This window comes from Rhinopithecus bieti, unplaced genomic scaffold (genome assembly GCF_001698545.2).
Source record: "Rhinopithecus bieti isolate Rb0 unplaced genomic scaffold, ASM169854v2 scaffold_14839, whole genome shotgun sequence".
In the NCBI taxonomy this organism is placed as follows: Eukaryota; Metazoa; Chordata; class Mammalia; order Primates; family Cercopithecidae; genus Rhinopithecus; species Rhinopithecus bieti.
This window is the reverse complement of record NW_016808133.1, coordinates 361,225-374,218: the sequence shown is the minus strand read 5'-3', so window position 1 is coordinate 374,218 and position 12,994 is coordinate 361,225. Positions and strand designations below refer to the sequence as shown.

The 12,994-nt window shown below is 41.7% G+C and overlaps 1 protein-coding gene across 2 annotated transcripts in view; it reads left to right on the top strand.

Annotated features, from left to right (window-relative positions):
* SPRTN (SprT-like N-terminal domain) overlaps window positions 1-12,994 on the top strand; it is a 20,993-nt gene that overhangs the window by 3,935 nt on the left and 4,064 nt on the right. The window contains exons 2-4 of one of the 2 annotated variants that reach the window (XM_017885592.1): window positions 1,059-1,158; window positions 9,182-9,310; window positions 12,659-12,926. In XM_017885592.1, the coding sequence (XP_017741081.1) occupies window positions 1,059-1,158; window positions 9,182-9,310; window positions 12,659-12,926 (497 nt within the window). The remainder of the gene's footprint in view (window positions 1-1,058; window positions 1,159-9,181; window positions 9,311-12,658; window positions 12,927-12,994) is intronic. The other variant, XM_017885593.1, reaches the window with a different exon arrangement.

The following is a 12,994-nucleotide window of genomic DNA, read 5'->3' as shown; positions in this document are numbered from 1 at the left end:
GGGGGGGGGGTGTCTGGTTTTGGACCTGGCAGTTCCTGCCTTGGCGTATTTCTCTCTTCCTTACCTTTTCTCCCACTCGAACAATAAGAAAGCTGTGTAGACCCCACCGCCACGGTTGGACTCAGGGCCATAACGAGAAAAGAGATTTGTGTTTGAATCTCACTAAACTTGAAAATTACAAGTTCCTGATTTGCCTTGTGATAGTGCTGTAGGACCCAGAAGGGAAAAGCAACCAAATCTGCCCCTAAGAAAGTGCTGAGGACGCAGAGTAACCTCCAAAGGATGTGTGTTCCCCTCCTCTCTTCCTTTAGGAACCCACTTTAGTGAGCTCGTGTGTTGCAGTGGGGATCTTCAGTGATGCTTTTAAAACTATTCTTTTTCTACATGCTAAATTTGAGAAATCCTTATTTGAAATAATAATCTACTCCTGCACGTGAACAGGGTGAAGTTTAACATACAGTTGTATACCACCAGCATGCTTGTTTTTGAGTTGACAGAGAACAACCTACAGTCAAACAAATTAAGATATCATATTAAATTGTGTTTAAAGTACCAATCTCCTTTATACAGGCGTCTGTTATAATTTTGGAGATACGCTATTGGAGATACCTGCTTGTTAATAACACCAAACTGTGATTTGTCGTAAGGAGACTGGGAGTAGCAGAATAGGATTGCCTTTGAGCTGTTGCAGCCTAGCTAGGGCAAGGGAAGCTGCAGTTGGGCCATGCGGTCCGCATCGTATTCCACTAGGTCCTCGTTGTACACCAGGTACTGTCCTGGCGTCTCTATCAGGTGCCTGCAGCCTTCCACCTTCTCAAGCAGGGTGGTGAGAGTGCGCTGCTTTCCTTCCTCGCCTGGCGGGGGAGCCGTCGTGGGAGGCGCCCCCGGGGCTGTAACTAATTAATTGGGTGAAATGCAAGTATCTGCTAACCAAGGGGGTATACTCTCAAGAAAGCCATCTGCCAACTGAGTTCTCTTAGTGTGCACTGCCCAAGAATGTGTAAGGACTTGGGCATATTTGGTCAATGTAACACATTTTTATGGTGATTGTTTTCTAGGTGTGCTGGGATATGCAGCTATGAAGGGAAGGGTGGAATGTGTTCCATCCGTCTCAGCGAACCCCTTTTAAAGTTGAGACCAAGAAAGGATCTTGTAGAGGTATTTTTCATGTAAACTTGCTTCCTAGCTCAGTAATTTACAAATGCTTGTCATCGATTTAGACTGCTGTGAATTCACCTGTATGTGTCTTTAAAAAAGTCACTTTGCCCTCAGTGCAAACTTGAATTATGGGGCAAATAATAATGAACACCTTATGTTTTTTATAGTGCTTCATAGTGGGAAAAAAAAGGCTTCTAGAGGCCGGGTGCGGTGGCTCACGCCTGTAATCCCAGCACTTTGGGAGGCCAATGCGGGCGGATCACGAGGTCAGAAGATCAAGAACATCCTGACCAACACGGTTGAAACCCCGTCTCTACTAAAAAAAAAAAAAAAAAAATTAGCCGAGCATGATGGCGGGCGCCTATAGTCCCAGCTACTCGGGAGGCTGAGGCAAGAGAATGGTGTGAACCCGGGAGGCGGAGCTTGCAGTGAGCCGAGATCGCACCACTGCACTCCAGCCTGGGCTACAGAGCCAGACTCCATCTTAAAAAAAAAAGAAAAAAAAAGGCTTCTAGGTATATTATCTGTTTTGATTTTACAAGAGCCCTGTTTATGTTCATGTGTTGCTATTTTCATATTTATGAGTAAAGAAATTAAGGTTCAGAGAGGTTAAGTAACTGGCTTAAGTTATGTGTTTAGAGGCAGAGAAAACAGGATCCACATCTTCCTGTTGAGAAACACAAATTTTGATTCTCCTCAGTTGGGCTGCCACACTGTTGTACGCTCAGGACACCTAGCCGAGCTGGCAGCAGAAACCAGTGTGAGGGCACGCTTCACATTTAGAGCTGGTACTTCAGCTAACAGAATGGAGCAGTGGGAGCTGAGGCAAGAGGATCTCTTGAACCCAGGAGGTGGAGGTTGCAGTGACTTGAGACTGTGCGATTGCACTCCAGCCTGGGCAATAAGAGCGAAATTCCGTCTTAAAAAAAACCCAAAAAACAAAAAGTCTGTACAAAAGAGCAGGGTGGTAGTTTCTCAGCATGGGGTGGGAAACATGTTAAAACATGCTTGGAGATGAGAGATGCTGTTTTTAAGGATAATAAAAGGCAATGGATTACATGACAATGTGAACATACTCAACACTGAACTGTACACATAAAAATGGGTATGATGGGGAATTTTGTTAATTTTTTTACCACAATTTGTTTAACAAATAGCTACTAAATGTAAAATGGTGTAGTAGAAATACTTGATGAATGAAAAAGGACAAAGCTCAGATGATACAAAGAGAAAGGTAGGTGTGAACAAAGTATCAATAACTAAATGTCAGTGGACTAAACACTCCATTAAATACATGGAATGGCATGCTTACAGTAAAGACACACTTATTTTAAGTTTAAAAGGATGAGGAAAAGTAATCATCTGAACACTTAACAGCAGAAAACTATTGTGGCTATAAGGTTGAGTACTCATTATCCAAAGTGTTTGGGACCAGAAGTGTTTCAGATTTCAGATTTTTTTTTTTTAATTTGGAATATTTGCACTATACTTACTGGTTGAGCTTTCCTAATCCAAAAGTCCCAAATCTGAAATGGCTTTAGTGTGCATTTCCTTAGCACATAGCCTTTAAGCATCTTGTAAGTGCTCAAAAAGTTTTGGATTTTGGAGCATTTCAGATTTTGGATTGTCAAATTAGGGATGTTCAACCAGTATTAGCATCAGACTGAAGACTTCAAGGGAAGAAGTTTTACTAGAGGAAAAGTGGGATATTTTATAATAATAAAACAATCTATTAAACAGCAATACATAATGTCCCTAAAAGTAATAACGTAGCTTTAAATTTTATGAGGCATAAATTAGCAAAAGCAAAAAGAATCTACAATCAGGCTGGGCGCGCGCAGTGGCTCACGCCTGTAATCCCAGCACTTTGGGAAGTTGAGACAGGTGGATCACTTGAGGCCAGGAGTTTGAGACCAGCCTGACCAACATGGTGAAACCCTGTCTCTACTAAACATACAAAAATTAGCTGGGTGTGGTGACACACACCTGTAGTCCCAGCTACTCAGGAGGCTGATGCACAAGAGTTGCTTGAACCCGGGAGGCGGAGGTTACAGTGAGCTGAGATCACACCACGGCAGTACAGTCTAGGTGACAGAGCAAGACCTTGTCTTACTACAGCCTCAACCTCCCAGGCCCAAGCAATCCTCCTGCCTTAGCCTCCCAAAGTGGTGGGATTCAGGTGTGACCCACAACGCCCAGCCTCATACTTGCAGAATGTTAACACAACCTTCTTAGTAACCCAATGAATAAGCAGAAAAAAGTAATACACATTTTTAAAAGTTGAACAGCATAGTTAACAAAATCAGCTTTACAAGGAGCCCTAACTGGAAGAGTTGCTTAATGAATATGTATTAGGTAAATGATTACATAAACACATGAAAAAAATGGTTTTAAGTAGTGGGTGAGAAGAGAATGGGGAATGTATAATGGTATCAAGTGAGCGTTTCCTGTTGGCAGAAAGTTACAAAATGACATTTTAGTCAATGATGGACCCCATGTATAACAGTGGTCCCATAAGATTATAAGACCATGTTTTTATTTATTTATTTTTATTTATTTATTTTTATTTTTTGTTTTTTGAGATGGAGTTTTGGTCTTGTTGCCCAGGCTGGAGTGCAGTGACATGATCTTGGCTCCCTGCAGCCTCCGCCTCCCTGGTTCGAGAGATCCTCCTACCTCAGCCTCCCAAGTAGCTGGGATTACAGGTGTGCGTCACCACACCCGGCTACTTTTGTATTTTAGTAGAGGTGGGGTTTCACCATGTTGGCCAGGCTGGTCTCGAATTCCTGACCCCAGGTGATCCTCCTGCCTCAGCCTCCCAAAGTGCTGAGATTACAGGTGTGAGCCACCGTGCCCAGCCAAGACTATATTTTTTTTTTAGAGACGGCGTCTCCCTCTGTTGCCCAGGCTGGACTGCAGTGGTGCATCTCCGCTCACTGCAAGCTTCGCTCCCGGGAGAGATCCTCCTACCTCAGCCTCCCAAGTAGCTGGGATTACAGGTGTGCGTCACCACACCCGGCTACTTTTTGTATTTTTAGTAGAGGTGGGGTTTCACCATGTTGGCCAGGCTGGTCTCGAATTCCTGACCCCAGGTGATCCTCCTGCCTCAGCCTCCCAAAGTGCTGAGATTACAGGTGTGAGCCACCGTGCCCAGCCAAGACTATATTTTTTTTTTAGAGACGGCGTCTCCCTCTGTTGCCCAGGCTGGACTGCAGTGGTGCATCTCCGCTCACTGCAAGCTTCGCCTCCCGGGTTCACGCCATTCTCCTGCCTCAGCCTCCCGAGTAGCTGGGACTACAGGCACCTGCTACCACACTCGGCTACTTTTTTGTATTTTTTTTAGTAGAGACGGGGTTTCACCGTGTTAGCCAGGATGGTCTCGATCTTCTGACCTCGTGATCCGTCCGCCTCGGCCTCCCAAAGTGCTGGGATTACAGGTATGAGCCACGGCGCCCGGCCAAGACCATATTTTTATTGTACCGTTTATCTTCTTTATATTTAGTTGCACAAATACCATTGTGTTGCACTTGCCTACAGCATTCAGTACAGTAACATCCTGTACAGGTTTGTTTCCTAGGAGCAGCAGGCTATACTCTATAGCCTAGGTGTTTATAAGCTATACCATCTGGGTTTGTTTAAGTGCACTCTTAAGATGTTTGCACAATGACAAAATGTCCTAACAATGGATTTTTCAGAACATATCCCTGTCAAGTGAGGCACAACTGTAGTTAACTAAATCACAGTGAAGGGAGTTCAGAAAAGGAACAGACTTTATCTGGTTGAGGAGGTCAAGGAAAGCTTTATAACTGTACATTTTATTACTACCATCACCACTCCTACTGCTCACTATTGAGCACCTATTGTGTGTCAGACTTTGGACTAAATGTAGCGTTTACCACAGCCATGCAAAATGAGGATATCCCATTTTAGAGATGAGGAGCCACTTGGAACCTGTCCCAGGTCTCATGCATATGATCATGGGTTTAGGTTCCAGTATCCCTGACTCCAAGGCTCTTGTTCTGTTCCCTTTACCATTCAGCTTGTCCCTCCTGCTGATTAAAACGTGGAGAGGTGAGCATTAGAGGACGAATTGTACTTTTGACAAGCACAGATAGGACAGGAGGCTACTCTTGGCAGAAAGAGTGGGAATAATGTGAACAAAAGTGAGTTCAGACAACTGGAGGCATATTTAGGACTAGAGGTGGTTCGTTTTGACCGAATAGAACAGTCGTGGAAAACAGAGGTATTTTGGGACTGTGTTGTATAGATCCTTGAATTGAAACTAAATGTGGAAAATGATAGATACAAAAAAAAGTTCAGTACCATTTTCAAGATGTTTTTAATGTTTAATTAAATTGAACCCAAAATCAGGAACCTAAATTTGTTTCTCCTTTATGAGAATAGTTCTTTATCATTACTCTAATTTAGAATGTTGAGAAACTTTTGCAGTACCTTTCTTGAATTTAAGTCTTCTTCGTTGAGTGGCATTTACTTGAAAAATAAAGTTCTGGCTGGGTACAGTGGCTCATGCGTGTGATTCCAGGCCAAGACAGATGGATTGCTTGAGCCCAGGAGTTGGAAACCTGTCTGGGCAAGATGGTGAGACCTTGTCACCATCTTGAAAAAAATTAGCCGGGTGTGGTGGCATGCGCCTGTAATCCCAGCTACTCAGGAGGCTGAGACAGAAGGATCACTTGATGCCAGGAATTTGAGGCTGCAGTAAAATAGAACCAAGCCACTGCACTCCAGTCTGTGTGAAAAAGTGAGACCCCGTCTCTGAGAAATAATAAGATAAATAAGTAAAGTTCCTTTTAAGAGATTAACAGTTGATAATTTTTACAGGGATATATGAATGACCAAGTTAAAATGTTTGATTCTCTCATTTTTCTGTTCAGCATAATTTTGTAAGACTAAAATTCATTAATGACAATCTAGTTCTTCTGATGGAAATTCTTTTTTAAAAAAATTATGGAGGATCATGAAAAGGTATGTCTTTGAAGATCTTTATGATTTTTGCTTAAAAAAATTATTTGTATTTTTTAGAGCAAAAACCCCAGCAACCTTAAATGCTTTTGTTAATTTTGCACAGAAACTTGTGCATCTTTGGTGTGGAATGAGCAGTAGGTTTTAGTGTTTGTTTTAAAGTTTTCATGATTTCTGAATGAAAACCCAAAAACTGTAGAAAGCTATATACAGAGATGTCTTGTTCAATGTCCTCCTCTATCTTGAACTCCTTACTTGCTGTAGGAACTGTTAGTTTCTCTTTCATTTTTCTGTTTTGCAAATATTTCTATCCATTTTTATTCCTCCTCACCACCACACGAAATTTTTCTTACACAGAATACTACGTACGGTCTTCTGTACTTTGTCTTCTTCTTTTTTCCTTTTTTGAGACAAAGTTTCACTCTTACTGCCCAGACTGGAATGCAGTGTCGTGATCTCGGCTCACCACAACCTCTGCCTCCCAGGTTCAGGCGATTCTCCTGCCTCTGCCTCAGCCTCCCGAGTAGCTGGGATTACAGGCGCCTGTCACCATGCCTGGATAATTTTTGTGTATTTAGTAGAGATGGGGTTTTACCATGTTGACCAGGCTGGTCTTGAACTCCTGACCTCAGGTGATCCACCTGCCTCGGCCTCCCAAAGTGCTGGGATTACAGGCGTGAGCCACCGTGCCCGGCCCCCTGTCTTTTTCATTAATACACTCTATAGCTTTCTCCAAACCATTTCACATAGATCCTTCTCATTCTTTTTTATGGCTGCATAGAATTCCATTATATGGATGTACAAAACACTGGAGTTATTGCTAATCTTTTGCTATTATAAGTAGTGTCACAGTGAATACACCTTGTACATATGACCGTGCATGCTGGTCTAGGTATTGCTCTCTGAGAAAACAAATGCATTTGTAATTTTGTTAGATGCTACCAAATTTTCCATCGGGGAATTGCACTCCCACCAGCAATATATAGGAATGTTTATTTTCCCTTGGCTTTACTAATAGTGTCAAACTTTAGGAGTTTTACGAATCTTGATAAGCAATAAATAACATCCTAGTGTAGTGTTGGGTTTTTGTGGTTTTTTTTTTGTTTTTTGAGACAGGGTCTTGCTGGGTTGTCTAGGCTGGAGGTAATCATAGGTCACTGCAACCTTGAATTCCTGGCCTCAAGCAATCCCCCCGTCTCAGCCTCCTGAGTAGCTAGAACTATAGGTGCACAGCTAATTGTTTTAATTTTTTTGTAGAGACAAGGTCTCACTATGTTGACCAGGCTGGTTTTGAACTCTTGGCCTCAAGCAATCCTCCCACCTCAGCCTCCTAAAGTGCTGGGATTATAGGCATGAGCCACCACGTCTGACCATCCTAGTGTAGTATTAATTCGCATTTCTCTTTTTATAAATAAAGTTGGGCATTTTTTCTTTTCTTTTCTTTTCTTTTTTTTTGGAGACAGAGTCTCACTCTGTCACCCAGGCTGGAGTGCAGTGGTGCGATCTCGGCTCACTGCAACCTACGCCTCCCAGGTTCAAGCGATTCCCCTGCCTCAGCCTCCTGAGTAGCTTAGACTACAGGCTGGCGCAACTACGCCCGGCTGATTTTTTTTTTTTTTTGTATTATAGTAGAGACAGGGTTTCACCATGTTGAGCAGGACGGTTTCAGTCTCCTGACCTCGTGAGCCGGAAGCTGGGCATTGTTTCGTTTGTGTCTGGGTCATTTGTGCTACTTCTGTGAGCTCCATGGTCTTTGCCCATTTTGAAATTGGGTTGTCATTTTCCTGTTGACATTAGGAGTTCCTTGTATATTAGGAATAGCCTGTGGTAAGAGTTATACATATATTTTTCTGAGTTTATCTTTTTACTTGGTGTTTTCTTCCTATAGAATTTTAAAGTTTTGTCTGGGTGCAGTGGCTGCTGCCTGTAATCCCAGCACTTTGGGAGGCTGAGGCGGGCAGATTGCTTGAGGTCAGGAGTGTAAGACCAGCTTGGCCAACATGGCCAAACCCCGTCTCTGCTAAAATACAAAAATTAGCCAGGCATGGTGGCGGGCGCCTGTAGTGCCAGCTACTCAGGGGGCTGAGGCACGAGAATCACTTGGACCCGGGAGGCAGAGGTTGCAATGAGCAGAGATTGAGCCACTGCACTCCAGCCTGGGTGACAGGGTAAGACCCTGTTCAAAAAAAATAAAAAAGAATTTTAAAGTTTTTATGTAGTTGAATTCATTGATTTTTCTGGATTTTGATTTATAGTTAAAAGGTCTCCTTAGAACAGGGAGTTCTTAACCTGTGATTTTCAGAGCTTCAGATATTACACAAATTTGAGTACCCCTTCTCCAAAATGTCTGGGTCTAGAAGTGTCTTGGATTTCATATTGATTTTGGATTTTGGAATATTTGTGTTATTCTTACAGGTGGAGCATCCCAAATCTGAAAATCTGCAATGCTCCAATGAGCATTTCCTTTTGAGTGTCATGTTGGTGCTCAAAAGTTTCTGATTTTGGAGCATTTTGGATTTTCAGAGTTGGGATGCTCAACTCGTATGCGACGTTTTGTGAATGTGTGCTTATATAATTTTTATAGAACGAGGTGGATTTTTTGTTGTTGTTGTTGTTTTGTTTTTGTGAGACAGTGTCTCATTCTGTCACCCTGGCTGGAGTGTAGTGGCACAGTCACAGCTCACTGCAGCCTCAACCTCCCCAGGCTCAGAGGATCCTCCCACCTCAGCCTCCTGAGTGTAGCGGGGACTACAGGCACCCACCACCACACCTGACTAATTTTTGTATTTTTTTGTAGAGACAGGGTTCCGCCACGTTGCCCAGGCTGGTCTCGAACCCCTGGGCTCAAGCGATCCTCCCACCTTTGTCTCCCAAAGTGTTGAGATTACAGGTGTGAGCCACTGCACCCGGCCTAGAATGAGTTTTATCAGTTCTGAAGGAAGCCTGTGATACAGAAAAGACTCCAGATAGAATAAGAAAATGTATATTTTCTGAAGTGTCATACAAACTCTGAAAATAATTTGATTATTTTATGTTCCAGACCCTCTTGCATGAAATGATACATGCCTATTTATTTGTCACTAATAATGACAAAGACCGAGAAGGGCACGGTCCAGAATTTTGTAAACATATGCATCGCATCAACAGCCTGACTGGAGCCAATATAACGGTACAGAAAGCCATATATATTTATGATATTTAGTAGTTTATTCAATAACTCCTGAGATTTAATTGAAAGTAGAGAACTAGGTAGAAACAAATATCTTTGAGGATTTTCCACAGCGAACGAGAGGCCTAGAGAAGCGAATTGGCTTGTCTGAAACCACATGGTAGAATGGCAGCAGAGCCAGTGATATCCCCGAGGCTTCTGACCTCTTCGGGGTCAACATTTTACACATAGGTAACTCAGGCCTGCAGTACCTCTCTTCTGGAATCATAATGATCTCTTAACTTTGTTTCCTTATTATTGTCTTCTTTAGTCCATCCTATATCCTGCTACCATTGCAGATGTCATTCCCTCATCAGAATTCTTTGATTCATATCTCTGTATGGCATTGCAGGAGATGGCAAAGCCTAAGGTTCAAAAAGCTGGAGGCATCAGGCTGCTTGGATTCAAATCCTGGCTCCACCAATTACTGACTTTTCTATGCCTCATTTTATACCCATGGCAAATAAGAGTAATAACAATACCTGCCTGTTGGATCCTTGTGAGGAGAAAGGATTAAAGGAGAAAGTACGTCAAAACATTTCAGCCAATCTGACACTAATTAAATATTAGTTTAATTGTATTCGTTTTATTAAATAACCTTGTTCCTTTTTTACTGCCTCCAACTCTGCTGCCTGTGTCCTCTTTCTTTAACTGCACTTTTGACCTCCATGTGCAGCTTCCCTAAGGCGTGCCCCTGCTCTGTTTTGTGTCCAAATGCTTTTCATCGTTCCAGTGGCATCTCATTTCTGCCTCTTTTGAATCCTCAACAGATATTTAAGCTATTACAATTTTTTATGCTACTTTCATACTTTTGAACACAGGGTAGGTCTTGCCCATCTTTATAATACATCTATATAAGGTGTATAAGGTACTGTCCTTACATGGACTTGACAAATACTGAATTGAATATTAATAGGATAGATTAAATTCTTTCTTATGTTTGGGTATTTCCTTCCTTTAAAAGGCAACAAAATCCAGTGTGATAGAAAATGAACAGTGCTCAACCGCCATGTTTTATTTATTTATTTATTTATTTTTAAGATAGGGTCTTGCTCTGTTGCCTAGGCTGGATGCAGTGGTGCATTCATAGCCCACTGCAAACTCAACCTCCTGGGCTTAAGTGATCTTCCCACCTCAGCCTCCTGAGTAGCTGGGGCTACAGATGTGTGCCACAATGTCAAGCTAATTTAAAAAAATTTTTTTTTTAGAGACAGGATCTCACCATGTTGCCCAGGCTGATCTTGAACTCATGGGTTCAAATGATTCTCCCATCTCAGCCTCCCAAAGTGGTGGGATTATAGACATGAGGTACCATGCCTGGCCTCTCCATGTATTACTGTTTTCTAGCTATCAGTTTTAATTTTCTAAAGACCTCATTTAATTATTAGACAGGTACTTCAACATTAGGAAAGTGTCTTGCAGTTGTTAAAAAATCAGAAATGAAATCCAGGTTAGCAAGAGAATTATAGAGTTGCTTGTATAAAATACATTTAGTTTCTTAACCAGAACTTATACTATAAGCAAAGCCCTTGTATACGTCCCATTGTTCAGTTGGAAGAGTAGCTGTTCTTTTATCTTAGATATCTGTGTGTTTTTATTTAGGAGAGGTTTTAAGGAGTGAACACTCCTTGCTTTTACAGGTTACATCCTGTTATAAGGAACTCCACAGGATATCTACATTGTAGAGTAATTTTATTTTAGTGACTACATTGTTAAAAGTCACATTCCCAAGCTTTAGGAAACAGATCCAGGCCGGGTGTGGTGGTTCATGCCTGTAATCCCAGCACTTTGGGAGGCCGAAGTGGGAGGATCACTTGAGCCCAGGAGTTTGAGATCAGCCTGGGCAATATAGTGAGACTTGTTTCCACAAAAAAATAAAAAAATTAGCCAGGCGTGGTAGCTCATGCCTGTAGTCGTGACTACTCGGGAGACAGAGATAGAAGGATCACTTGAGCCTGGGAGGCGGAGGTTGCAGTGAGCCAAGATCATGCCACCTCACTCCAGCCTGGGCAAACAGAGCGAGTCCATGTCACAAGACAAACAAACAAAACAGATCCATTTCCCTGTCTTTTTTGGTAATGAATTAAGTCAAGAGTTCTGAACATAGTAGAGTGCAGGGTTTCCCATGCTTCTTTGCCTTAAAACCTATGTCCTTCAGTCCCTTCTGCATTTAATATAATGTGCATTCTTTGCATGCTTGAGTAGAAGAAATTTTTTGCTTAGGATGGAGCAATAGTGAGTTTAAAACTATAGAGTTATAGAAAGCTTAGCAGTCTTTCCCACAAGGGGAATTTATTAGAAAACTAAATGTCTTTGGTAAAAAACCACAATCTTATATACAGATGCTTCTTACTCTTACACAGAGAGTTCCACTGAGAAGGCAGAAGAATAAGGTACCCATAGTCATTTAGGAGTCATTTCAAATGGTGCTCTGTAGTCCTCAGTGCCACCGTGCTAGGAGGGCTGACCCCCTTTTCAGTCAGATCTTTTCCCTTACCTGTTTTCTGCTTGGATTCTAAATAGGATTTTTGTCTAGAGGGTGAAAAAAGAACGCATCCTATTTAAGGCCTGAAAAGCACACTTCGGAGAATTTTATTTGACTCAATGAATGCTGCTTTTCTGACTGAGCACCTTCCTGGTGCAAAAAGCACTATATTAGCCATTAGGGACACAAAAAAGTAAAACATTCAGATCCTGGAGAACTTTTCAGTCTGGTAAGAGAAATATTTATAAACAGATAAAATGGTACCCATAAGGCTTATTACAGAGACACAAGCAAAGAACTTCGAGAATGTGGAGAGTGAGCTTAGCAGAAGCTTCTCTGGGTAAGATACTTGTGGTGTTAGGGTCAGGCATTTATAGGGAGTAGTTTAGTCCTTTAGAACCCTTTTCCTATTGTTACTTATAGGGAAAATTTCAATTTAGCAGTGGGAATGATTCTTATTTTAGTATGGTATTATATAAAATCTTTATCCTAATTTTTGATCATTTACAAACTTGATTTCTGAAACTGTTAGCGTTCATGAAGATTTTCTGTGGTTTTGTTTTTAAAAGATTTTTTGTCGTCTAATCCCACATGCATCTATCTTTACAGTTTATGAAGTATTAACTGCTGCCCTTTCCCATTAAAATTGACTTTTGAACAGAAACTAAATATAGTTGCTTTCTTTCCCAAAATAGAACTCTTCAGCAAGCTCTGGGAAACAAAGTTTCAAAAATTTAAAATAAAAAAAGGACTGCTTATGTACATCGTTTTCTTGCAGTTGTTAACTTGCTTATTGAATACAAAAAATTCTCTTCTCCCCTCAGGTCTACCATACTTTTCACGACGAGGTGGATGAATATCGGCGACACTGGTGGCGCTGCGATGGGCCGTGCCAGCACAGGCCGCCCTATTACGGCTATGTCAAACGAGCTACTAACAGGGAACCCTCTGCTCATGACTATTGGTGGGCTGAGCACCAGAAAACCTGTGGAGGCACTTACATGAAAATCAAGGAACCAGAGAATTACTCAAAAAAAGGCAAAGGAAAGACAAAACTAGGAAAGCAACCAGTATCAGCTGCAGAGAATAAAGGTACTTTCGCCTTCGTGTGCATTCCTTCTGATTTTTTTTTTTTTTTTTTTTTTTTTTTTTTTTTTTTT